We start from the raw sequence: 24,710 nt of genomic DNA, 5'->3' as shown, positions 1-24,710 counted from the left end.
TGACCAGTTCAGGGTGGACCAAGTTAAAGCATGTTCTCAAGGGCATTGACCAAATGCCTCTTGAACGCTGACGGGCTTGGGGCATTGACCACCTCTCTAGGAACTCTGTCCCAGTGATCAACCACCCTCTTGGTAAAGAAATGCTTCCTAAATGTTCCTTCATGGAAGCCTCTTCCCACTCACTTCTCTGGTGATCAGTTATCCTAAATTCAATCATTAGTTTATGATCTGTTTATATTCATTTTATGCTACAATTTTTTAGCATAAATAGCTCCTCCCCTTCTCTAGGTATACTTATGTTACAGTCTTTCAGCTGTTCCTTGAGGGAGTTTATTAATATTGTATTCAACTGTTCATAGTTCATCCTCTCAACAGGGCTGCGTATCTGTTTCCTTACTAGTACGGATGGCCGAGCCGGCGGTTCAGAGGTCTGTCTTGGATTAGGAACCCCTCTGGTGACACATCACAGAACTGCATTTACAGTATCAAGTTTTAAGGCCCTGCCCAGCATTCAGGTGATTATTACAACTTTCGCACAACCCCTTACTAATTTTTAATCCTTAGAAGTCATGTTTTTGTGCTTTGTATTAAGTGAAATGAATTTTTAATATTACAGGCTTAGGAAATCATCCCATGGCTACAGAACACAGCCACCTTAGGCCACGTTATCACAAATGTTACTTTTGCCTTTCAAACACATCAAGATCAACAACACAAGCACATCTCAAAACTGCACTGTTCTGCCTTCTTCCCGCAGGTCTCTCCTTTTTATGTAGCTCTCCTTTAGCCTGTGTTCTAGTACCAAATCATGGCCCTTCCAGCTTAATGGTTCTGATGGGGCCCTGCATCAAAGGCTTCAAAGAAGTCCAGAAATCCTGCAGTACAGTATTTAGTTTCTTATTTTAAAAAAATATTACAGCAAGATTATGTTACTGTGATAATATTCAGTGACACAAACATCATCCCTTTGTAAATCTACTTCCATACCTTTTTGTTCAGTGACTCTTAAAAGGTCTTACATACTCATGCCACTCTATTTTTACCCTGAAGACATACACAGCATTCTTAACATGCTTTATTGAAAAAGATATAAGCAAAAAAATTACAATATTGCCAAAAGCAAAGTGGAATGGCATCAGAGACTGAAACTTACCCAGATAAGAGGTTAAGAATTTAGCTGTGATATGGAAGGTGAGAGGATGAGAATGGACCTGTGCAGAATGTAAACACGTTCTCTACACAATGCTGAAGGAGTCACGATTGGTGTGTGATTACATTCTTAAAAAACAGGAAAGTTAAATTTAGGAATCTGCATTTGGTAGTTCTCACAAACAACATAGGTGCAAGGACTGCAAATTCCAGGTATGCACTAGACTGGGTAAACAGCTGGCTGGACGGCTGAGCCCAAAGAGTGGTAGTAAGGGGAGTAACATCCCGCTGGCAACTGGTCACAAGTGGTGTTCCCCAGGGCTCAGGATTGGGGCCAGATCTGTTTTAAGATCTTTATCGATCACCTGGACGAGGGGATCGAGCACACCCTCAGAAAGTTAGCAGGCAACACCAAGCTGGGGGGGAGTGTTGATCTGCCTGAGTGTAGGAAGGCTCTGCAGAAGGGTGGCTGGACCGATGGGCCAAGGCCAGGTATATGAGGTTCAACAAGGCTCAGTGCCGGGTCCTGCCCTTGGGTCACAACAGCCCCACGCAGCACTAGGGGCTTGGGAAGAGTGGCTGGAAAGCTGCCTGGTGTGTTTTAAAAAAATGCCTAGTTGTGGTGCTTAAGGACAGGGTTTAGTGGTGGACTTGGCAGCCCTGGGTTAACAGTTGGACTCAATGGTCTTAAAGGTCTTTTTCCAACTGAAACTGTTCTATGATCCTGCAGTGTCTAACCTTTAGCTCGCATTATCATATATTATTTGCTTTGCTATAAACACACTACTTTTAATCATTGATCCATTTTATCCTTCAGTGTCAGGTCACGCCTACACTTCAAAACATCCAACTCGGGAACTCCTGAAAGAATGAAAGGGACACTAAGTTCTGGAGGCTTTTCAGTGTTCTTTTGACATACCAAGAGGAAAGATATTCTCACTCTGATACTCCAAAGTTTGAGTTTGTCTGTTGTTTGTTCTGACCTCCACATCAAGTGTAAAGCAGTTTACAAACCAAGGTGTTGCACCTGGCCAGTACTGGATGCTTCTAAAGTGTTAGAAGAAAAATGATTGTAACTCAGTTTTCTTGACAGGGTTTGTGAAGAAAAGCAATGAGTGTCTGTACAAATGGTGTGCTTTCTTCTTTTGATAGTTGCACACATAACAATCTTTTCTACAGACTTTATTCTTCCCTTAGAATTGAAGCTATTTTCCACTGGGCAAATCACAACCCTAACTAATATCCTATACTCTATAAATCTAAAGTATTTCACTTCTCTATCTGCCAAAAGAATAGAGCATCACTAAGTCAAGCTATACAGATCCAACAGAACAAAATCTTTGTTTTGACCAAGTCTACACCCTCTAACACATGAGCTTAGAACCCTTGGCAAGTTCTCCAGCTGTTCCCTAAAAAATTTCACCGGGCCACAACTAAATGTGAAGGCTACTGCTAGGACATCACTTACTGTGCAAGCAGCATATTTTGAACTCTTCAAAAAGAAAAAAAAAAACCAAACCCTCACCTGTTTCTTTTTTGAAAATAGCACAGCAGGATCTGTTGTTTGGAGTTCTGCTCTTCCTTGCGCAGGATGCGTGCTATATTCCAGACTCTCAGGCTTGAAGGGTCCCATGCCAGCACCCATCGGTGAGGAAGCTGAGCTGGAGCACCGGTAACTGTTGTGATCACACACTCAATGAAAAACAGGAACAAAGGACTAGTGATTTAGTATAGTCTCAGAAAGTTTACTCCCTGCACTAGTAACCTCCAGAGCAAGAGTGACAACAATTGTATGTTAAGTAGCTCAACAGAACAGATAATACCCTTCCACATCCAGAATACATCTGCCTGAATTCACATACCTGGGGTGGGTGACTTTAGAAATAACTAACAGCAAAACTGAATTTGCAAGTTCATCATCTGCAACACTAAGCATGATAGTGCATACCTCAGCCTCGCAACACAGAACTAAAGGCAGATGAATACACTGTTCACAGTTCCGTGTGCTTCTCTTCTTCTGATGTCTTGTGAGGAATATGGCAAAGAACCAAGTTCTGAGAGCGTGGCACTGTGGAGTTACTGAACAACCACTAACTCATCGGTCACAAAAAGCAGCAACATAAAGATTTTTCTTTTACATCATGCTAATGGACTTCCTAGGTATTTTACACGTGGCCATTTATTTCAGCATGTAAGAGCAGTACTCTGTTACAATGCCAGGTACCGATCTGATCACTTACAGATACTAGGACTGCACGCGGTCTTCAATTTGAAGAATGCTAGGCTTCCTGGTCAATGCTCAAAAGCAAACAGAAGAGAAAGACACAATTCAGTTAAACAAAGCACACACACCAAAACCACCATGCAGGAAACCGCTCAATAATTACAACAAAGCATCACGGCACTTGCTTCACAAAACATACAGCCGCTGCCTGGGAAGCCACTGTATCTTGCAGTATCTCAAACCATTATTGGAAACTGCAACTGTTCCGGGCTAGATCCTTTACAGATACGATAAGCTTTGTTCAAGTAAAGAAATGGCTCTTTTATAGAATCTGGTTATATTGCCTTCTGTCTTCACCTACAGCAAGTCTGACCACCGACTCCAACAAACTCCAGGTTACCCACCCTCTACAACCCCTAAGCCACGCAAACATACTCTGCAAGCTCAAGACAAACTATGGACCTGGAACGCTGACGTCTGAGAACTTGAGCTGCTTCATCAGCAGAGCTCACAGCAAGCTGGGGGCAGGGGCGGAGGCTGTTTATTGCTGTTCAACCCAGTCAAAGCTCTGGAAAATGCTTTCAAAGCAGGAAGCAGACACAGTACAAAGCGTGAAACATGATCAGCTGGTTCACAACTAACAGAAGTCACTTGATCCTCGCCAAACATTAACACTGCAGTCCCCAGGGTTTAACATGGTGCTAGGGTTCTGCTTGCAGTGTGCTACAGACAGCTAGTTTTATTAGAGCTTTCCTGGAATAACACTGAGAACGTAACTGCTCACGTGCACAGCATTACGGATCAGGGCAACCACAATTGTGATAGTGGGGAACAGGGGAAAGCCATAACCTAGAGTAGCCTTCCTGTCAAAACTAGGTCAAGGAGTTTTATCCAGTAGTTTCTAGACCAAGTTCCTCCACTTCTCAGAACACCGTTCAGGTGCCTAGATGCAGGCAGCCGGCACTGTTTGAAGTTGCCCAGGACATTCAAAACATTCACCAACCCTGGCTGACAGCTACGCTGCAGGTCCTGAGATACCCTCAGGCATCACAAATGACACTGAACACCTGAATCAGTTTTTAAAGCCCTGTCATCTGATCTGTATGTAGTAACTGCAGTGTTTGAAAAACTTGTAACCCCCATATGCTTCTAAGGAAAAATGCATTGCTTCAGAAGTCTGCCTGCTACCATGTTTTTCCCTATCCTCCCTCTTCCCTGCTCAGAAATAGGGCTTACATACTAACAATTCCACACTGTTCAGGTGAGCCTGACCTCTCCAGCTCCCCCTGCAAGATTCATCTTAATCTGTATAAAGTATACTTGGTTCCAATATTACTCATTTTATGGGTCTGAATATCGAATTTCAACTCACAGGCTTTATTCTTTTAACAAGCTTGCATAATCTTTGACAACTTTTTAAGTTGCTACACAAGACAAGAGTCTTTAGAACCATTTCAAAACCAGAAAAGCAGAAGTATGTTAGTTAAAGCTGTTCAAAACTACATGCTACATTTGAAACACAGTTTTAACACCAAAACTGAAGGGAAGGTACGTACCTATAATAAAGTTGGACAAAAGTCTGCATTTAAAAGAATTACAGCAAACTGATCTACAGTTAGCAAAGAATCCTGTGTGCTACAAGGAATGTATACCAAAGCATTAAAACAATTATGATGCCAGCTAATGCACAGCATTAAAGTGTTGCAGAAATTATGGAAGAATGGATGAAACAAAACATCAGCATTGCTGAATTCACACAAAAATGTTTAAAGACAAACCAGCTGAGATTCTTGCACCCCTCCCTTAACCCCCCAAACATTAAATCTTTGAGAAATACCTATCAACACCTTCCCTCTGTAGACAGCTACTATGCAAATCTAGGGATACAAAGCTGAAAAAGGTAATTGTAGGAGTCAACCAGTAAAACAGGAGTCCCTAAACTAACAGCTTGCAAACCAAGACCCAAGACTTCAGAGGGGGCTGGAAGACCCTACTGTTTAATTGCAGATCACCATAAACTTCCAAACACAGAAAAGCAGGTTTGACATTTTAATCCCCAGCATCAAGGCTGTAATTGCTACCCTCTGCCTCATCACTGAGGTCATGAGGACCACTCCTGACCATGATTTCTGTCCTTTGAAAAAATCAAGACAGAAGGAAATAACAGGTGCTGTTAGGGGTTTTTGAGGGGTTTTGTTAAGTAAGGATAAAAATCTGAAACCCCTACTTTACCAGAGGGAATCCTCAAGCAGCACAGAAGCTCATGCCCCTGTTCAAAAATGAATGATAGACACAGAATTAAGTTTTATTGTACTTTTGCAGGCAGGCAACCAATCCCAAACTTTTGTCAGGAAAAGACAGCATTCTAGTCACTGCAGCCTACAACAGAAAGAGAATAAACAAGCACTCACTGGAGAAGTAGAAATATTTTAATTCAATCTTCATATAAACTATTATTAATATATAGTACACAAGTAGGTAGACATGAACAAAACTTAACAAGAAGTCCTGCTGTCCCTGCAAGTTTGCCTCTTTCCTCCTCAAGTCCACAAAAAAGCCAAGCCAGAACTAAAACAGTAACTGAAGTTAATTAATATCAATTATTAATACACAGCAATCAATGTATTTCCTCACATCCTCAAGGAGGAAACTCATGAGAAGAGTTATGCCAAGCTTCATTTCAGGAATTCAACCAGAAAGTTTTTCTATTCAAAGTGACACGAGGGCATACTAGTGAAACTGCTTTCCTTAGAAAGGAAAGCTACAAAAACTTCACCTTAGTATTGAGTTAGTTTTACAAACAGAAATAGTCTTTGGCAAGGAAAAGCTAGTATACTCATAACAATTATACAGTTTACTATTACACAATGTTGTTAGGTAGTTGATTAATCATCTTCTGGACCACAATTTTCCATTCTTAAGACACTGCTGCCTTAAGCTTCAGCAGTTGGAGGATGACAGGAACAAAGATTTTGCAAGTTCCCCTCTTTATGAAAGAAAAGTACGAACTGTACCCTTTATTGTCCCCCTGCAAATAGGGCATTTTCTAAGGGATGGTGCACATTCTTTGCATACCACTAAGTGACCACATGGAATAAAAACAATAGAAACTTCTTTGTCCATGCAAACTTTACATGTTCTTTCCTCTTGCAGCCTTCTTAATTGTTCTTCCATAGGTAAACCTGGAAAAAATTATTTTAAAACTTAAGACAGCCAAATATAATTCTATTTAAAATACAGTCATGTTCTATTTCACCCTTTATTTCCCTATCTGCATTCACCAAAACCAGATGGCAGTGAGAAAATGGACACATTTTCCAGAGCTCAGAAAATGGCATGCAAGGAACTAGTCTGTAGTTTCCAGTTCCGTGAGACAACACAAACAGCTTAGGGATTGGAAGCCAACTGTAGCTCAAGACCAACCAATGTTTACATTTTAGCAAATGCTGTACTTTTCTGGCTTGGATATTAGAAGTGCAGAGCACACAGTCCAGCTGGTGGAAGCAAGCAATATTCAAGCTTGTATACTTTTCTGCAGTCTATTAACATATTAAATTACAGGACTAAGAACCAGAGCAAACTCAATCCCATGTCTGACAATTCTTTATCTACCCAGCTGTTGGTCAAGCTAGACCGCAAGACACCTATAACCTACTCTGGAAAAGCAGAGATTATAATACCTGCTGTGATATGCTAACCTACTATTCATTGTGCAATCTTTACCAAGTGCCTGAATGAGAGCTTGTACCAGGATCAAGTCCAGCATGTGCTTGAATTGTCAAGCTCCAGAAAGCTCTACCTCCCATGGTACAACAGCATGTGTAAGGCACGGAATGACACAGCTTACAGCAGATAGACTTGCAAGCAAGTCCATGCATGCACTTAACTTTTTCAAGTAAATGCATCTCACCAAAGCACTGTTGGGGAAAGGGTAATGCATAAAACTTATTTCTTAACCAAAGTAATTTTCTTTTTTATGATGTTATCAGCTATTTGTCCTTTGAAGTAAGAAGGCAGAGTTTAAGGTACCTGAAACATCTTCTGTGGGAACATACTTTATGTTCTTCTCCACTAAAATAAGAGGGGAAAAAAAAAACAAAACAACTAGTCATTTGGCTAATCTATATTCAAATGGTATTCCCCCCCCCTTTTTTTTTCCTTTAGGTTCTTATGACAGCACTGGTTAGAATTCTATAAGCTTACATCCTTTAAAAATGATAATTAAAAAAAAAAAAGGACAGACATACCAAATAAATCTTTGTACAGCACTGGGTCACAATCTCGTAGACAATTTTTGAATATGCTGGCTGCTTCATTTCCTTTCACTAAAACTGTATCTATCAGTTCCCTTGCTTGCAGTGGTGTCTGAGTCTTTTGCTTAATAACATCATGCTCAAGTTCCGTTATCACTTTAGCTGATAGTAAACTCCCAAGGATTGGAAGCACACATGTTAAACGTTGGAATAAAGCCATACGATTCTTTCGGATTAAGGACAAATCATCTGGAATGCAAAGGGGATCAGACATTTGTTAAGAATACACTCCTCCAAGCTGCATTTCTGCTTAGCAATAATTGATACATTATTTAATCTCTACTTGAAATGTTCACTTACCACACACCATTAAGAAAGACCTCAGTAAGTTTTAATGGTACTCACACGAAGAACAGACTGAAGAAAACCACATACAAGCAGCTTCTGAGCTGAAGCATTTCCACCAACAAAACTTCCTGCTTCCATCTCTAGGTTAAATTATCTGAGGGGAATCTTGTCTAACTTCACACTAGCAAAATTTACATTCTCTGCACCGCTGCAAAGAAAAAACCCACCACCTCTGCACAACACCAATGCTAACTCGCTGACAACCAACGGGTTAATTTAGTCAGCGGCAGATAAAATCAAGTCTGAGATGCAGACAGAGTAAGTTTTTCTAAGAGGTGTCCAACAGAATTATGTGCAAGAAAACCAGAAGTACAGCACAACCAGACTCTGGCCATTTGGTTTTTTTTAATAATCTATCTCAACAGCAAAAAAAAAAATTCAGTTAAGATTTAATGGTTGAATCTATCCATGCTTTTTTGATAGAACGTGCACTACTGCAAGAAGCAATCTTAATTCAATTTATAATTGTGGTATTTTATTACAACTTCACAGACTCAAAAATAGGAATTTTTTTTTGCTTCCAAAATTATATAGCATTAAAACAAAAGGAAACGTTAAAGACATATCAAATAAACACTGTTAAATATCTGATATGCCTGGTTGAGTCAGACACAGAAAAAGACCTTTGGCCACCTTACAGAATCCAAATTTGCAGAAGATTATAGCCTCTTCTAGAAAGTGGATATGGTAGCTCGTTGCTTCAAGTAGCTTAAAGAACGGGCAAATTTGAAGAAAAAAATTAGTAGGGTGTGCCAAGTAAAGTATTTTGGTTCTACTTATTTTATTAACAGCAATAAAAAGGCACACTTTTTTTTTTTAAAAAAAAAAGGCTTTGTTCCTGTGGAGAAAATCGGGTGATTCTGAACCCTAGGCAGCTGTGTGAACCATCATCCTGAATGGGAACAAAACATTTCCCAGACTGCTAGTTCCATACAGATGCCCTGACAATGCTTTTACAGAAGCTGATCATAACAGCAATTAAACTGAATCACTTCATGCATACGTAATACAAACCACTTCCGCTTTTACTTTTATTCATGCCTTTTCCGTACCTGATGCCACTTCTTCAAATTGTTTCTCTTTCTCTTCTTCTCTCTTTTCATCTTCAGCAGTGAGCAGATCAGACACAAGGTCATTAACAGTCTTGTAGTTTTCTCCAGTGGCCAAGATTTTACTTTGCACTGTTTGCTTTATTAGCCTTCTACGGAATCCCATCTCCAAGGCAGCTTTAACCACAGGTGTGTTCATCATGATTGCATCTTCTGAATGACACTCTCCAGGTTCAAAATGAATAACTAATCAAAGAGTAAAAATCAGCATGTGTAATATAACAAATAAAATACCTATAACAACCCAGAAGTCTGACTCACCAACATGACCTACACACATGCATATACACATGAATACCTAGCATTAAAAGGTTTCAATGGTTTAATAGATTTTTTTAATTAGTTAGTTTTAAAAATGGAGGACAGTTACTTAAGATTCAATTGTACTGAATCCATGAGGAACTCCAGCCCATGTCAGGCTTTCAGTAAAATCTAGGATAATCCAGAGACACCACAGAGAATACCATTGTGTTTCAGCAGCTTTTTTTATACTAAGTCATTTCTAACTTCAGCCTTGAAAAAAAGTCTTGGAGGAAGAATCAAAATTCAGGTTTATAGTACAAACAATTGCTCTATTGCAGCTCTTAATCAGTATTTTCCATTCAGCTTACTAAACACCAGACATAGAATTCTGACTCATTGTCCTCAACCAGCAGGGACTATGATAGCATAAGCCACTCACCCCTCTTGGAGGAGTTTATTTCCACCGTAACTAGAGTCCAGCTCAAAAAGACTTCACTTTATCGGCTCATCCTACCCTCTCCTTAACCACTGCTGTTCCAAGTCAGAGCATTTACCTAGCTATGTGCCTAAAAATGGAGCTGCCTAACTGCACAGTCATGACACCCCACCCTCTAGCAACTGTTCCACCAAGTTCAATACTGTGCGTCAAACAAATATCAAACCAACTTGTTTTGTTTAACTCAACCATGAAACTAAAAACTACAAATCCAGCAAATGCCAAGCATTCAAATCAAAAACCTTAAAATGAACTGCTAATAGGAAAATAATGAAAATTAAAGACAAGATCTCTTAAAGGTACTTCCCTGAAGTTTATCCATATAGTATCAAAGCTACCTAGCTTTTATCATTAGTTAGAAAATGTTAGATAGTTAGATAGTATTGTTGTTTCCAAGAAAGTTTAAGAATTGTTAAGCAGGTTAGCTTTGAATAGCCAATCATTAGGATTGCAAAATACTGAGAAAGTTTAAAAACATGCTTTTATATACATACTTGGGGGATCAATGTTTTCATCTACAGGCGTATCGGAGGTTGACAAGAGCTGTGGAACACAACAGAACTACATTAGTATCAAAGTATTGCCTTTCCTCTAACATACCTTTCTAATACATTCTTCCCTCATCAACCATCTGAACAGGACCTGTGAAGTATTTTACATGCAGTTACACAAGTCTACAAATTTGTGCAGCTATATCATTAGTTAGTGCTGACCAATTCCATGACGAGAAGTTCGGCTTACTCTTTCTGTAAGAGTTATGGATAGAAATATTTCAGGCTGTTCATCACTGATTTCTGAAACAACACGTACTGATCTGCATTACTCACTGAAACTTACATAATGAGAATTTCCTTCCCCTGACAGGAAGGAGCTCACTGCCTCACAACACTTTCCACAAGTAATCCGTACAGGTTAAACTCTTACTAATCCAAGTCCCCATGGTTCAGCACCGGTTTCATTTTTGTGCTCATGAAGAGCATTTCTCATCTTAGAAGCCTAGTAGAAACATATGCAGAAGGATGGACCAAATTCCCAAAGGGAACACAGTGCTCTTCAACAGGGGAAAATCAAAGTTACACAACAGTGAAGTTTACCTGTTCCAGAAGATGGGGAAACCTGGCCTGAATTTGACTTACAAACTCTCCTCCTTTTACACGAAGCAGATACTCACACCTGAAACATTGACAGAAGTGTACCAAATTATACTTTCTACTTGCCAAAGAAAAAAATACAGAAGAATGAAACAGTTTACAATAACATAGTGTAACTTAAATGTTGCTCAGAAGGCAAAGAGTTCTCATAAGTGGAAGCTCAATGCAGTCTTGTGTCTGGTGACTTTGATAAAGCGTCTCCATGATGTTCATCAGTCAGTAGGCTTACGCATATAAATGCAGCAGCTTTACCTTCTGCTATCACCCCTAATCAAAATGGCAGTCATGAGAAATGATACTGTTAGCATCACTGCAAGTGCAGTGATAAACCGTTTCCATCTCACCATTCTTATCTCCCCCTCAAATCATTTAAAAGAAGTTAAAATTTAACACCACGATCAAAGCCAGATCTGCTTCAGTAACTCAGAGTTATCTCTCTAAAATACATCTACTGACAGGGACAACACAGAAGGAAACAAACATGTCATTTGACTCTTACGTACATCATGTAGTCCAACAGTAGCTGGTAAATTGCCCATGACAGACTACCTGGACATCTGTGATGTCAAGAATTATTGTTAGCTTTCCTGAAATAAAGTGCAGCTCTTTCTGTCATTAATGTAGGCAGAGATTTCCACAGGCACAGATAGGAATTAGGTATGCAATTCCCATTTAATTAAGGGTGACATGAAAAAAAAGTTATTTCTGGCATTTTTCCAAGAGGGACACAGTGCACAGCCACTGAAAGCTTTTTCACAAGCCTTTCTACATCTAAGAAACAAACTGCATGAACTCTAAAACTGGTTCAAGAGCATTCAGCATGGGCACAAAACTAGACTGAGGGAGTCAAATGTTCCTTTACTTTCTCAGCAGCTTTTCTCTCCTCAGTCTGCTTTCTAACTGCTTCTCTTAGATAAAAATGCTCATGAACAATGCAGCCTCACTTGCTAATTGTGATTTCGGGATGCACGCAGCTTTTAATTATGAAGTAGAAAGCATTAAATATCATGCTTAATGAAGAAACATTTTAATCAAGGCCACCTTGTATTTCAGAGATTTTCAATAGAGGTACATGAAATACATACAAATGAATGAATTTGTATACCATATGGTAAAGTTAAATAAAAGTATTAAGTACAGTACTTAGCTACCAAAATTAGAAGTATTTAAGGATGTGAACAAATTATAAAAAAAATTTTGCAGATTACCTTGGAAACCACTTTGCATGCTCAACCCATGGATCATCTCCAGATTCCCAGCACCTTAACCCACCATCACAGCAAAAACACTTGACATCATCATTGCGGCCTTTAAAAAAAATACAGGGCAAAATAATCTAGCAAACATTTGCACAATTTAAGTAGTAAATGCTGACATAGCAATATGAATAAAACCAGAGACTCGATCAGTTTTTTCTTACCTACATAGTAAAAGCCAGCATCTGCAAGCTGTTCAGGCTGAACTGGAATTCTAGCTGGCCAGTTTATGAATGTTTTAACACGTGCTTCATGCGTTTGCATGCTCACGTTTGAAACATTGAAACTTGGCTGGTCTCGGGTAAGGTTTTCCACAAAAGGGCAGTTAGGAAAGTGTCTCCGATGCTCTGACATAGCATTATCTTTTGGTTCCCAGTTACTCAGCTGACCACCACAGGTGAAACAAGCAACTTTGTCTGCTGTCCCCAAGTAATACAGCCCAGCCTTTGCCAGATCAGAGGGCGAGAGAAAAGTCAGTGGCCATGAGTGAAAAGTGCATAGTCTAGCATCTTCTGTACTCATAGAAGGATTGTGAAGTTTAGGTCTCAAGAATGAAAGGTCTTCAACTGCCCTCGTAGTTATCGGGTCTTGAGGAAAACTGGAAAAAGAGCCACTGAAATATCCAACTTGTTCTAAATTTGGAGAAAGTGTTATGGAATGTAGAGATGGTGACAGACTGCTTGTGACCAGAGGTGAAAAGGCAGAACGAGAAGACAGTCCAAGGTTGTTAACTGAAAGCATGTTTTGAACAAAACTGCAGCTAGGATACAGCTGCTTATGTTTTTCCATAGCATTATCTCCTGGTTGCCAGCTGTCCAATGTTAAGCCACAACTGAAGCACTTAACTTTATCTTGCACACCAGTGTAATAAAACCCAGCCCGGGCAAGACTCCGTTCTGACACTGGCACGTTAACAGGGAAAGTAGAAAACGTTGACATTCTGTAGAGTTCACAGGATAGATCATACTTCAGTTCACCGCACAAAGCACTCTGCTTCGTGATGCTAGCCAAGAAAGGGCTATTTTCCATTATGTTCATAATGGACTATTTTTGGAAGAATGGGACAAGTCTTCCTCTGGGAGGTAGTTGTGTGCATTAAAGGCAATTTGGAATAACCCCTGCCTGTACAAAAGCAAGAACCTGAAAATTAAATACTTCAATGTGCAACTTTGAATGCATATGTGAATACAATTAGCTTCATGATTGAACAGCCTTTAAATATTTGGGAAGTTCTTGTACTTCAGTTTCCGCAACTGCTTTCAGTGTAAAAGCTGCCTCATCCCACTTTGACAGTTGACGAAAGCATGGCAAAAAGGACCTTCCCTTGAATCATACAGGCATCACATGCTTTCCTGGTACAGTGTATCTGGGGGCACAGTATTAATTTGTCAGGCTAGTTGAGGAGGGATCCAGAGGGGAAAAAAACCTCAAATAGGTTTATCAAAATCCTTCGTTAATAAAGAAACTAAAACATGGGGCAACTGAAAAAAAAAAGTCATTTCTAACCAGAACATATGTTAAGTAATTTAAGAACTATTTCACCCTAGACAGCTGATAAATATGCAGCTTATACTCAGGTTAAGATTTTAGTTTGTAAACCTCATTAAGAGGCTGAAAATAACGGTTTATCAGCTCCAAAAGGCACACCAAAAAAAGCACCTCTGAACTGACATTATGGAACTGATCTGGTGTATTCGCTACTACTAGATGTCCAAAGAAGTCAGCTCACCTTCTGCATATTGTTGGAATAAAGAAGTTGATGTAAATATTGTTGTTGTAAAGTTAATTTATATTCAACTTCACATATATTGACTATACAGCTATGAGAAAAATAAATCCTATACACTGCCACTGACAGGGTGAGCTGTCTTAATTAACAAGCCTGGAATAGCCCCAGGCTTTTCTGTCTATAACATTGTCAGCACAGACTGAACAGGGAATTTCAGTTTTAACCTGGTGCCTTAGTTACCAGTATAGAGTTAACAAATTTAACGTAAATGAATTGCCTTGTGTCGGGACATTCTAATACTTTATACTGTTGAATTAAGTTTTTCCTGTGTGCCATCTTTATGGCATACAGAAGCAAACAGAATCCTCAAATTAAAAAAAAAATTTTTTTTGAAGCCTTAGTTTCTTTATTTGTGCACAAAACTACCTCCCAGAGTTAAGACTGAAGTCCCTCTAAAGTGCCTACGCCTCCATATTGATACTGACTGTTCACAAGAAGAAACTGTAAGTATCTATAGTTTCAATCACTTAATTCTTTTGAGTGGAACAAAACCTGTAAGAAAGAGAAGAATGTTTCAAAATACACAAAATGATGTGCATGTAATGTCTATACAAACAGAAACTACACAAACTGAAACACTAAAATCTCAGTGTAAGCTCTTTTGTAATGTTAGCTAGGAGGTTTAAGGGAGTCACCTTTACATAACGTCCTATGGAACGGATTTACACACTTAATTTCCTTGTTACTGATACATATGCAAAACTGTTTAATCTACAGGCAGAACTTCTTTGGCTGATAGATGAATCTGACAGCTTGTGATCAAGTAAATAACTAAAGGCAAGATCTTGTAATAAAGAAATTGCATCCATTTAAATCAGTTTAAGCTTTCAGATTCTCAAACAACGAAGATCCAGTTTTCTTACACTGACTTAATTTAAAAGTACTGCAATTTCTTATTTAGGTAAATCCAACGATACTTGAAACATAGGGCATCAGCACAACTGAAATTCACCAAACAAATTCACATAACAGCAAAGACAAAGTTAAAAATTTTCAAATATATAACTTTATATTTATTCATATATAGCAGTCAGGTCCTAAAAAGAACCACATATACTTGTCATGATGACACAGCTGTAGAAAAATCACCTACTGGAAACCAGCAGAGCATTTCCTATACAACTCAACAGCTCTTAGCAGGTTCGTTCTTAATATGGTCATGCCACTACTACTAGCAGTTTCTTAATCACTGAGGACACAAGTTACAAATACCTTACCCCAATGCACTCCTCTAACTCAGATGGTGGGACTAAGCGATCACCACACACAAACAATGCTAGCCCAAGAAGTTAAGCCAGTTTCCGTACCGCAGTAAGTCTGATACCTCACAGTAAATGCCAGAAATACCAGAACAAACTAAACCTTAGTAACCCTACAACATTTATGATCACTTAAACCCGAAATCCTGAGGTCATTTTCTGCTGAACGTTCTTCTCCTAACGTTATCCTCCACCTCAGCCCCACGTACCCTCGACTTCCAAAGACAACCAGCTGCTCTGGTGGGTGGTTTTTTTCTTCTGTTACCTTGCAGCAACGCTCAGGGGTTACTTAAGCACAGAGCTGCAACGTCTGAAGTACAGCAACCTCAAAACTCAATTTAATATTCCTCCGCTCTTACGTTACAAACGAGGCAAAGCAAGTCTGCCTTCCGAGCACCCCTCACTAAGTTTACACATCTTGAGCACCGAAACCCACCCGGCAGGGTTCGTGCGCCGCCGCCCCCGGCACCCTCCCCGGCATGGCGGGGCCTGGCCCGCCGCCCCTCCGCCTCACGCCCCCGCCGCGACCGGCTGGGAGCCCCCAGCGGCCACCCGGCAGGGCTGCCGCGCTCCCCCCCGGCGCCCGAGACCCCGGCCTGGGGCGGAGCAGGCCCCTCAGCCCGCCCCAGCCCTCTCCCCGCCGCCGGCCGAGCCCAGCGGACGCCGGCCAGTGCCGCGAAGCCGGTGACAAGCGCAGCCGCCCCGACACGACCTGCCCGCGCCCCCGCCCGCCGCCCCCTCAGCCGGGCGCAGAGGCCCGACGCGGTCGCGACGCAGCACCAGGCCACAGCCCGGCGCGCACCCCCATACTCACGGACTGGGGTCGCACCCCGGCAGCGGGCGGGCCGGCTCCGCGCCCCAGCCTATATACAAACGGTGCCTGGCGAGGGCGCGGGGGGGGAGCGGCGCCCCCGGCCGGCACCGCCCCTGCCCAGGAAACTCCGAGTGGAGGCGCCGTGCCGGGAAAGCCCCGGCGGCCGCCGGGCGCATGCGCTGCCTGACGGGGCGGGCGGCGGGCGGCGGGCGGTGCCTCCCCCAGCCCGTCTCTCCCTGCCCGCCCTGTCCGTGACGAGCGCCGTCGTGTGGCGGCCGCCGGCGGGAGGAGCGCGCCCCTGGGCTGTCCGCGCCCCTCGGCGCCGGGGGCTCCGGCCGGGCGGCTTCTCCGTTCGGCCTCGCCGCCCTGCCGCTTGTTCGGGTGGCTGCGCTGCGGGGGAAGGAAGGCCGCGGCCCCGCCGGCGTCAGCCGGGACGTTAGGTACTTTCCTGGCGGCCGGGGAAACCCGCCGGGGCAACGTGCTTCCCCGCGGCCCGACCCGGCCCGGCGTGGTCCAGGGCGGGGATTTCCAGCCCCGGCGCCGTGCGGGGCGGTGGGCGGCCTGTGACCCCCGCCGCTGGGAAGGGCCGGGCCCGGCCCGGAGGGGGCAGCGCCACGGGCAGCGGCCCAGCCCCGCCGCCTTGCCCGCGGGGCCGCGCACTAGCCCCGGCGGGTGCCTTGGGCTCCGGCTCACGCTCGGCTGCCGGCACGGCCCGCTCCTGCCGCCGGGGTTTGCGGCACCCCCCGCGGATTGACGTTTGCTCCTTGACAGCAGCGTAAAACGCTGTTGCATGGCCCCACTTGCTCATACAGGCAGCTCTGCAGACTTCAAAGAGGGGAAACATGACCGGTGAAGGCCTTCAGTCATTGGAAGCCACAGGGGAAGAACATGAGGAAGACAAAAAGAGAATATAAATTTCCACTGGAAGAGTTCAAGGCAGTATCTCTGCATATAGAAAGCTGAAAAACTTCCACAGCGGGTACCAGAACACTGACCAACACTCAAAATCTCCTAGCGTAGTCGTGGTCTGGGCATTTCCTATAAAGAAACAACAGATATGAGATCCAAAAAAGCCCCATTTTGTGATGACAGAACAGCAGTAGGTTGTTTGCACAACTGAGAACTGAAGAGTAAGAATAAAGGAGGCATAACTGAGCAGAGCCTTATGACACTAGTGGGTAATTTTCTGTAACAGCATTCCAGTAAGATGAATTTGCCAGACTCATTCATACCTTTTCTAAAACTTTTTCAAATTTCCTGTCATATGTGATGATGTCATGTAGAACACTGTCAAATTTCAAACATCTAGCTGTGCTGACAAGTAGTATAGTATAGCTTTTACTATAACACCATTTAACTTTGCGTAATTACAGACATAGAAACATTTGCTGTTTCAGCAGTGGCACACAGAAAAAAAGGTTAAAATCTTAACAGTTTAAAATGTTTATCAGATCACTGATAGGTCATTTTAAGGAAACTGCTGATGTGGACAAGACGGGACTCAAGGTTCAAAAATTGATTCAGCTCTCCATATACCATATCTGAAGAATGACGGGGTGTGGAGAGTTTTATTGGACATAAGGAACTGTTTAATGTCACAGAAGGAACTGAGTTCTATATATGTACATACGTGTGGCTTTAATTGCAACTGCTGAAAGATATACTTTCAGAGGGCAAACTTCAGTGTGAGGACTTCAAGCAGAACTCCCTAAATGAACTTACACTGAATCTGTTGTAACATATTCTTGACTTTTTTACATACATTCTCCCAGGGCTGATTAACCCAGTGTTCCTCCTCAACTCTCTTGCAGCCTGCATTGCTCCCTTGTGCCGCTCCACCCCCGGTCACATATCTGCCCTTTGCCCCTCTGTGCCCTTCGGCCTCCTTCCAATATGGCAATATAAACTGCTGTTTCCTCCACTCCCAGGCCTCAAGGCAAGCAGTTTCAGGCTCTCCCTTTCTGTTTGGCAAGCCTCATATCGCAGTGAGGAGGAAGGGAGGGGGAGGATCAAAAAAACAAGCTAAAATGCTTGTAAAAGCAGAAAAAGAAATGTCGCTGCTCTGAGCTGCCAGGGTCTTGCTGCTTGCTTTGTCTCTTCGAGTATAGTAACAGCTCCCTCAATTCTCCATTCCCAACCATTTTCTTTTCAGAGAAAAAGATAGAGGGAACTTTCCCCACTTACTTAGCTACAATGACAGATAGTCCTTTCTCCAAAGAACATCAGAACAGAACTAAAGGTTTCTTCTTGGGACTGAAATGCCTGAGGAACAGTGCATTACCATCAGCGTCCTGAGTCTTGCTTCAACCTGGGCCTCTCCAGAGGCAGAGAGGACAGCAGTGGTGCATAAGTCCTGCCCAAGCTAAATACAGGCTTCAGCTTTGGTTCTTGGGTTCTGTGGCACATCACAGTGGGACTGATCCTTATTCCGTCTCTTTCGCCTGCTGCAGCAATCTCTCAAGATTATAGTCCTGATCTAAAAAACAGTTGATAAACTGAAACAAGGCACTCTGCAGACTCTTAGCTCTGGAGAGGTGGGAAGAAGGCTGCATTCAGATAAAGGTGTCCTCAGCCAAAGGAAACTGCTTTCTCAAGGAGCCCCATCTAATCATAGAGGTCAAAGTGTGGCTGCCCCATTAGCAGTGTTTATGAAAATAAACATAATGGTAGTGTTGACTGAAACAGCAAAGGTGATACAGTAAATTTCTGGAAGTGGAATGCAGCGACCCTGGTGAATGAGTGCATTATAAATACTGATCAAGTAGCCCAGACAGCCTTTGAAGTACCTGATGTAACTGCATGTCCAGAAGCCTTCTCCAAGAGGCCTGATGAATGCTGGTCTCCCCATGCTGTCATCCTTCTCTGATGCCTTCCTCAGTTTACTGTCTTTTACAGCGTTAAAACATCTGGCTTTAATGGTGCCTCTGTAACGCACCCCTAAACATCTATGAAGGGGAGAGAGGGAAAAAAGGCTTCCCATTGCTACTGCTCTTCTCTACCATAAATTACAGAAAAAAATACCGTTACCTGGTTTCTTACCACCATAACTGACTGTCAGAGTATCTCACTAGGATTTCAACCTTACCAGTTACACACACACAACCTTAACAACCTGACATGCAAAAATATTCATCGTGATTTTTATCTCAGCTTTTTTCTGGAGACAAAACCAGCTCAAAGTGGCAAATTCATCATGTCAGTGCTACCTAGGATAAGATACAAGATAATCTGAAGTTTCAGTACCACTGTTCTGGTCTTTAATCCTGGCCAAGAATATTAACCTGTAGCTGCTTTTTTGTCTTGGGGACAAGCGTTCAGTTAGGTGAAGTACTCCATAGAACACTAAAAGTATTACTTCAGCTGTATCTATAGCCTGCCTGGCTGTTGATACATACAAGTAACAGGAACTCTCTGAATTCCAAGCTGCTTTAGCAGTGAGAAATGGAACATTGCCCCAAGGCCTCACAAGGCTTCATCAGGGAGCCATGCAACTCAGCTAGCGAACTGAGAGGTGGAAGGAGACTCCTGTACCCACTCTCCCACAAATCCAAACCCACCTATAAAACCCATATTAAAAAAGAAGAACAGTTATATCACTGGCTAGTGCCCACATTTTTGAGCTTCCCAAAGGTATCAAATGTCTCCATGGAACATGATTTACTTATTTTGAACTTCAGAGTGTTAGCTTCATTACGAGCATCAACCTCCTTTCCAGCAGTGAAGAGGTAGGTTTCATTTGTTAAACTGATCTCAGATGGCAATTAGCATTCCACAAAAAACTACTGACCAAATTTTCTTTGGAAGATGTGGCTTATCAACTTCTTTAGGACATAAGAGGAGGAAAACAAAAAGAGAAATAGGGAAAAAAGTTGATATTAAACTTAGGAAAAGCCAACTTAAGACAGAAAATATTAACTGTGGATAAAGTAGCACAATTATTTAATTTACAAATTAAGCCATCCCAAGAGCAGAGTAGTTCTGACATCCTGTAAACATGAGATCAGATAAACTATGTTTTGATAATCTAGGTGGATGCAAACTGCCCACTTTGTTTTGACTAAACACAGCAACAGGACACCTAGGTCTAGACCAGTGATAATGACTACTCTTTTTTAATTATTTATGAGACTTTTTAAATTGCTTTTGGGCATATAGAAAAAAAAGTGGGTAAAAGGCTCACAAGGGACAAATATCATAGCTAGACATTAAGGGCATCCATGACTCATTGTAATAACCTCAAATGTTCAAGAAAAAGAAAAACCCAAAACCCAGAGCATACATCTTGCTGCTCCCTTAGTGAAGGTCAATACATTCACAGTCTGGAAAGTTTCTATTCTATTTGCACCCAGACAGAGTTTTGTTTTCCACGTCCTCCTACACAAAGGATCACAAGTACAAATGTTAAAGTTTTCCTAAACCAGTTGTGGGTTTTCTCACATTTAATGCTCATATTAATTCTCCCATAAGCCATAAATAGTCTCAAGAGCATATCAAAGCCACACTGAATAAGCTGAGGCTTTTATATCAGTCAAAAATTCTCTTTCATTGTTATTTATTTGGAGGATAAAAAAGAGTTGGAATGAGTTGCAGGAAGATCTTCATCGTGTTCAATTCCCTTTTTAGCTTTGAGGATCTGCTTACTTTTCTAAGTTTTATTCTCTGCTTCTAGGAAGACAATTTTATTCTTCTGATGGTATAATAACATTACATTCAGCAGGAGATAGGAATGCGAACAATGCCAAAACAGAGATGACTGGACTAAAATAAACCACATTTAGATGGGAAGAGGACCACCTATGTATCAAGGAAATCAAAAGGCTGCTGTTCAGCTGCATCACGTTGTGTCAATTCAGAGCTCCACATTTCTGGTTCTTCCAAAGGACTTGTCCTTCGAAACAGCAGGTTGTCTGACTCCAAGTTACTTCTTGCTGTCATAGTAAAAATTTCTCTAGATCTTATGCCCCTCATTTATTCCTCATTATTTCTCTGCAGGTTTTAGATCCTTCCTGAAGTGTTTAATTTGCTTGAGTTGAACGAGCTGTTGCTATTCATGTTCTTGAGGTATATTTTATGTCAATACTCCTCCATCCGAAAGAGAATCAGATGTGGCAGTATGTGATTTCCAGAGGATTTCACTGGAGGATTACTACTAAGACTATTAGGTTCAAGAAGACACAAGTGGTTTGTAAATCATGCTAAATGTGATTGCATCGCACTTTACCTAGGAACTGGGTCATTACTGTGATGAAGCATTCTGTTTAAAAGGCCAGCTAGCTCAGAAATTAATTCATCTGTTCAGAAGTTACAGATATAAGGTGAAGTTTCCCAAAAGATCTACATCACGGTTTCAAATGGTACATAAGCACAAGGGAATTCACTAACTTCCAAAAACCTGCATGCAAAGAGGAACTTAAGTCTTACATTGTCACATGCAAAATAAGTCCCTACTTCCCAAAGCAAAACCAGAAATCTGAGTTTTGTGCCTGAGTTCCCAATGCAGCTAATGGGGAACTGATCTGTGGTTTACAGCAACACAACAACAAAAAAAACCCCTCTGTACAAGCTGAACAAGCCATAAATCATCATGTTCTGCTTGAACAATGATGGCACAAACAGTTGTAGCAGACACAGGGTTCAGTGACAGGAGCAGGGGCTGCTTAGGTTAATCCTGCTGCCAAATGATGGTAAAACTGCAGCCCGAGAGAAAGCGGGCTTTTCCTTTTTGTATTCTGCTGTGCAATACTGTGTTGCTTAAGAATATTTTGAGAAATAAGAGGAGTCATAGTTGTACTGAAAACCCTTTGTCTTTTTAACACTTATGGGAGTAAATAAATGAAAAGTAATCTGACGTGCACTACAGAAGAAAAAAGTTTCCTTTAGACTTCACATTAAATTTTTAATATTTTCATGAGAGTATATTAGAAGAAAAAATGTAGTGAGAACAGGAAGAATGGTGATGAGCCTTTGATGAGAGGTTAAGCTGGTATTTTTTGGCTACCAGCTACAAACTGAATGTTAACCCACATACCAATACCCACTGGATACACATAACCGGAGTGGCGTGGGGGGGTGTGTGGAGGAGGAAGAGGCAACAAGTGCTAATTGAGTGAATGTAATTAGTGAAAAGGTTAAAAGACTGGGTTTCCAGCAGCTAGAGTTTGCAGTCAAATTTTGACAAATTTGCTTGTTAAATCACTCAATTGAAAAATTATTGGGGTAGAGTAGACAGATAGATACATTCTAAGACAAAATTTATTGCATTAATGAGAAGCCAAAATCAGGCTAAAAAACACACACTGGATGTCATGCTGAATATTCTTCTTTTTTTTTTTTTTTTGGTAGAGGAGGAAGGAAGATTGCTCCATTCATGGTGTGCTCATTCAAGACCACCTCAGACTCGGAAAACAAAGAACATACTGACAGAGCTTAATTTAGCATCAACCAGTGGCTGCACTGACCTAAAATCCATCTATCTCAGTACCAGCCAGTACCAGCCATCCCAGGTAGCAGATCATCTGCTTATGCAATGGAAGCCATCTGGACCTCTAATACAATAATCTGGGCTTGTTATTTGAAGTTCAGTGTTACTGTTTGTGGTAATCCAAAAGGTCATTCAAGTACTTACTTTATAAACAAGGCTTTTCGGGGAAAAAAACCACGTTTGCATCCAAATAGAAACATTCTTGGGCCAGAAATTCAGAATGCCAGTGTGCACAGCTGGCTTGGGGAGCGGGTGCTAGATGCTGACTTCATCACCCCATGGTGCTGCTGAGGCAGGGTATACAGCAGCCTTGGAGGAGCAAAGCATCCGTTGTTACAGTGTTAAGTGATTTCAGCAAAGGGAGACCATTTTCAGCTGGAAAAGCACTGTCCTAAAGATCACTAAGGCCAAAGAACAAAGTAAGATTCTCATGTCCTTCCATTATGCGAGATTAAAGAAACAAAACACCCCCTTGCTAACACACAAAAGCAATGAGACCATGTTTTCAACAAAAAGGAAAACGTAGTAAAACATGCTTGTACCGCATCTGGAAAATTAAGTCTCAGTCTCTGGGTCTTTATGAAGTCATTACTTTAGAAAACATGAACGTCATAAATAGACATGAGAAGGGTTTTGTCCTGCTCTGAGAGTAAAGCACATATTTTAAATAGGCAAGACCACCAGCTCTGAGATTCAAGGTGCTGTGCTCTCTTCAGGCTATGGTAATAGTGGAGATTAAACTACTGTCTAAGGGCAGGCACAGAAATCTGCATGTCTCAATATCAAATGTTTCAAAGCCTTAAGCACACAGCATCATTTCTAGCACCACTGGCACATTGAGAAGTACAAATGCAAGGGTCTGAATGAAGTACCAGCATCCTGGGGTTTGATACTGGCCTCTTGTCACTTCCTTAAACTTCCTTGGTTTTATTTTAAAAGGAAGTTAACTTTTCTCCTGTGGTGAAGCTCTTCCTAATACAGTTTGAATGGTTATCTAACTGCGAACCTGGTTTGTGTCTGAGCTTGTCAAACACATGCTGTAGTTCTTCAGCACGCTGTCTCCTTCACTTGGCCGCTCAGTTATAAGCATAAAATAAGCTACTGTGAGAACATATCCAAAATTAAGCAGGTTATCTTCCTCTGAAAGAATATACAAATGTTTGGCATCGGCCCAGGTCTGTAGGAGTTTCTGTTTTCTGTGGGTCTGTTTTTCTTACTTGGAAACAATAGTGGCATTCATGCCTAGGCAGTTCATGAGGTTACCACTTCTGAAGCTGCGTTTCTCAATATGCAGCAATCACTATAAAAGATGCAGCATACTTCAGACCTTAGCACATTCAGTGTCACCACAGTGATTTCCCTTCTGCTGGCTCCTATGGAGTAATTAAAAAATTAGTTTGTTTTGAAGTGAAACATTGCGTGTACATATGAAGCTGCTCAATCCTGCATCCAGGCTTTGTAGATTGAAATACATATACATTGTGAGTGCTGTTCTTTTGTTTCTGTCCTTGCAAATCTCTTTCTCCCTCCCGTCAGTTCCTTTCTAGCCAATGCTAATCTTCTACACACAGAAAACGAGCACATTTATACAATATCCTGTTCGTCAAACATTGTTTTGTCCCTTTAGTTATTACACACAAGTACACTTCAGCTGACAAGCTGTCGGCCACATTGTTTGCAGGTTGTCAGGCCTCCCAAATTAGTGTATTTGCCCAGCCCCATCAAGAAAGACTGTGGCTTTTTCATAGGCAAAGATAAGCTACAAAATTCATTGTAAACCAATTTCTTCTGTTCAATAAATAGTAGCACAAAAGACAAGCCCCTGCAAAGCAATGCGTGTTTGTCTTCTGTAATATAACACTATGACAGGCACTACAGAAAGCTATAGAAGGCAGGCGTGCTACAGCAGCTCTGAAAATAAAAAGAGCTGCTGATCAACAAAACTCTTAGGAAACACCAAAAAAGGGTGCAGAATTTGAATGTCAGGCAAGAGATGACAAAGGTTACAATGATGCAGTTAGCGGGAGATCATCTAGTAAAATGTAGAAGAGTTCTAGGATAGATACATTTATCTTAGC

General features: G+C 41.7%; 1 protein-coding gene across 1 annotated transcript; it reads right to left on the bottom strand.

The window, feature by feature from the left end:
- Window positions 1-5,780: 5,780 nt before the first annotated feature.
- BIRC2 (baculoviral IAP repeat containing 2) lies at window positions 5,781-16,342 on the bottom strand. Its single transcript, XM_055701105.1, has 9 exons — window positions 16,152-16,342; window positions 12,454-14,570; window positions 12,242-12,341; window positions 10,977-11,055; window positions 10,377-10,425; window positions 9,087-9,329; window positions 7,621-7,875; window positions 7,403-7,444; window positions 5,781-6,555 (listed from the first exon to the last, which is right to left on the bottom strand). Exons 2-9 carry the CDS (start codon window positions 13,325-13,327, stop codon window positions 6,362-6,364), a joined length of 1,836 nt encoding a protein of 611 aa, XP_055557080.1. The 5' UTR covers window positions 13,328-14,570; window positions 16,152-16,342; the 3' UTR covers window positions 5,781-6,361.
- Window positions 16,343-24,710: the final 8,368 nt, after the last annotated feature.

The sequence above is a fragment of the Falco cherrug genome, chromosome 2, assembly GCF_023634085.1.
Source record: "Falco cherrug isolate bFalChe1 chromosome 2, bFalChe1.pri, whole genome shotgun sequence".
In the NCBI taxonomy this organism is placed as follows: domain Eukaryota; kingdom Metazoa; phylum Chordata; class Aves; order Falconiformes; family Falconidae; genus Falco; species Falco cherrug.
Note: the sequence above shows the minus strand (reverse complement) of the source record. Positions and strands in the feature narration are given on the sequence as shown.